At 45.2% G+C, this 2,500-nt stretch overlaps 1 protein-coding gene across 2 annotated transcripts in view; it reads left to right on the top strand.

Moving 5' to 3' along the window:
- The window catches only part of lgr4 (leucine-rich repeat containing G protein-coupled receptor 4), a 67,607-nt gene that overhangs the window by 39,052 nt on the left and 26,055 nt on the right, over positions 1-2,500 (top strand). For both annotated transcript variants that reach the window (XM_080840195.1, XM_080840196.1), the window contains exon 4: positions 36-107. In XM_080840195.1, the coding sequence (XP_080696321.1) occupies positions 36-107 (72 nt within the window). The remainder of the gene's footprint in view (positions 1-35; positions 108-2,500) is intronic.

Consider the following 2,500-nt stretch of genomic DNA (forward strand, 5'->3'; position numbering starts at 1 on the left):
TCTCTCTCTCTCTCTGTCTCTCTCGCTCTCTGCAGGATGTTGCAGAATAACCAGCTGAGGACGGTCCCCAGTGCGGCACTGAGAAACCTGCATTCCCTGCAGTCCCTGTAAGCACACTTCTTATACAGTACACGTCCTTCTTGTACTGTTCACTCCCTCACTTCTCTATCCTTCCCCACTCTCCACTACTGTGCTCTACTGAATTCTTCTCACCTCTACTCTACCCTAATATACTCTGCTTTACGGTTATATACTTTACTTTTCTCTACTCTTCTCTACTCTACTCTAATATACTGTACTTTACTCTACTCAACTTCTCTTCACTTTTATACTCTTCTTTTTACTTGTGCTCTTTCCTTCTGTCTTTACTCAGATGGAAACAGGTCTCCATCTGTTCTCTTTTCTCTTCTCTCTTCTCCTCTCTTTCTTCCCATCATATTCTGTGATATCAGTACTTCCTGAAGGCCCCTATAAAAACAGTCCATAGTCTCTTCTTTTCTATCCTCCCTCTTCAGTGCCTCTAAATGTCTCTTTCCACTTCTTTTTTCCCTCTGTCTTTTTCTTCTTCCCTCTCCTGTTCTTTTCTCCCCTCCGGAATGATGAGGTGTCTGAGTAATTGTCTGAGTAATGCTGTATTTTGGAGTGTTTTACTCGTTTGTAGTTTCTCTCTCTCTGTAATTCCCTCTTTTCTGTGTCTTTTTTCTCTCCCTTTTTTTCTCTCTCTCTCTCTCTCTCACTGAGTGTGTGTCCAGCTGGAGCTAGTGATGGAGATTTGCTGTTTGGAAAATGTAGCTCTTGGCTATTATCACCTCTCCAGATCCTCCACCATCCCTCCAGGCCTCCACTTTTCCCTTTCTCTTTTCTTTCCTCTATCCTCCTCTCCTCTTACTCTACCTTTCTCTCTCTCTCTCTCTCTCTCTCTCTCTCTCTCTTTTTCTCTCTCTCTCCAGATCCTTCACCATCTCTCTAGGCCTCAACTTTTCCCTTTCACCTTTCTTTCCTCTCTATCCCCCTCTCCTCTTACTCTACCTTTTTCTCTCTCTCTGTCTCACCTCTGAACTTTGCATGCTCTCTTTCTCTCTCCCATCCACTATACCACTTTTCTCTTTTTTTATTTTCCTTCCTGTCACCCCCCTCTCCAATCTCCTGCTCTCCTTTCAACTTTGCATGCTCTCCCTCCTATCCACTTTTTCCTTCTGTCACTCTCCCTCCCTCTCTCTACCCCTCTCTCTCTTTCTTTCTTTCTCCTTGTGTGTGTGTGTGTGTGTGTGTGTGTGTGTGTGTGTGTGTGTGTGTGTGTGTGTGTGTGTGTGTGTGTGTGTGTGTGGTGCAGATGTGTGTCCCCGGGCTAAATGAGCGGTGTGGCTGCATTAATGCGTTTTGGCAGCGCTGTCCTGTCCTTTGACTAATGCCTCAGAGATCGAGCTGTCAGTCAGTCAGCACGCCTTTCCCCCTCTGGCACAGGCCAGGAGAGAGGGATGGAGGGAGAGTGAGGATGGAGAGGCGGTTAAGGAAAAACAGACAAAAATAAAGAGAGAGGAGAAGGCTGGAGATTTGAAGGCTTGGGTTTGGTTCATAGGTGTTTGGAAGAAAAAAGGGAGATAAGAGAGAGAAGCGAGGGAGAGATAGAGATAGAGAGAGAGAGGGACTGACTGACTTTTGATATGTCTTTGACTATTAAACCTTCATGTGAACATATGGATCTAGGACCCCTGAAAACGCTGCTGCCTAGCCCTACTCCAACTATCCTAGTAATGTGACAACCAGGAGCATATCACCAAGGAAATACAAGATTCCCACTATAGTTATTAACTAAAGACCTTTGTCTGAACACCACCATAGTCGTTTGTTATTGGAAAGAAACCATATTCACCTTGGGGATCAGCTATGGCCCTATACAAATCCATACTGCCCTTCCAAATAAGGTTGAGTACTTAACCCCAAGTGGGTAACATCGTGTTCAAAATATGAGAGACCGTGACACAGAGAGAGAGACAGAGAGAGAGACAGAGAGAGAGAGACAGACAGACAGACAGACATACAGAGACAGACAGAGAGAAAGAATGACAGAGAAAGAAACAGAGGACTCCCATGTGTGTGTGCATGATGCCTTATAGAACAGGAAAGTGATAAAGGCTGCCTCCAGAGGAATGTTGTCTTACAAGGTGACTTATTCTCACTGTAAACCAACATGGACACACACACACACACACACACACACACACACACACACACACACACACACACACACACACACACACACACACACACACACACACACACACACACACACACACACACACACTCACACTCACTCTGACCTCTTGCTGCTACCTGCAAATGTCAGTCCCCTAGTTTGCATATGGTGTTAATAGGCTTATGTCAGTGACAGCAACAGGTAGAAGGTTCCAGACAGAAAGGCAGAAGCCATCTTGATATACTTCAGTGAGCACAGCACAACAAGCCAAACAGAAGCCAACAATCACTCACTAGTTGTGAC

This window comes from Sprattus sprattus (assembly GCF_963457725.1).
Source record: "Sprattus sprattus genome assembly, chromosome: 6".
NCBI lineage: Eukaryota > Metazoa > Chordata > Actinopteri > Clupeiformes > Clupeidae > Sprattus > Sprattus sprattus.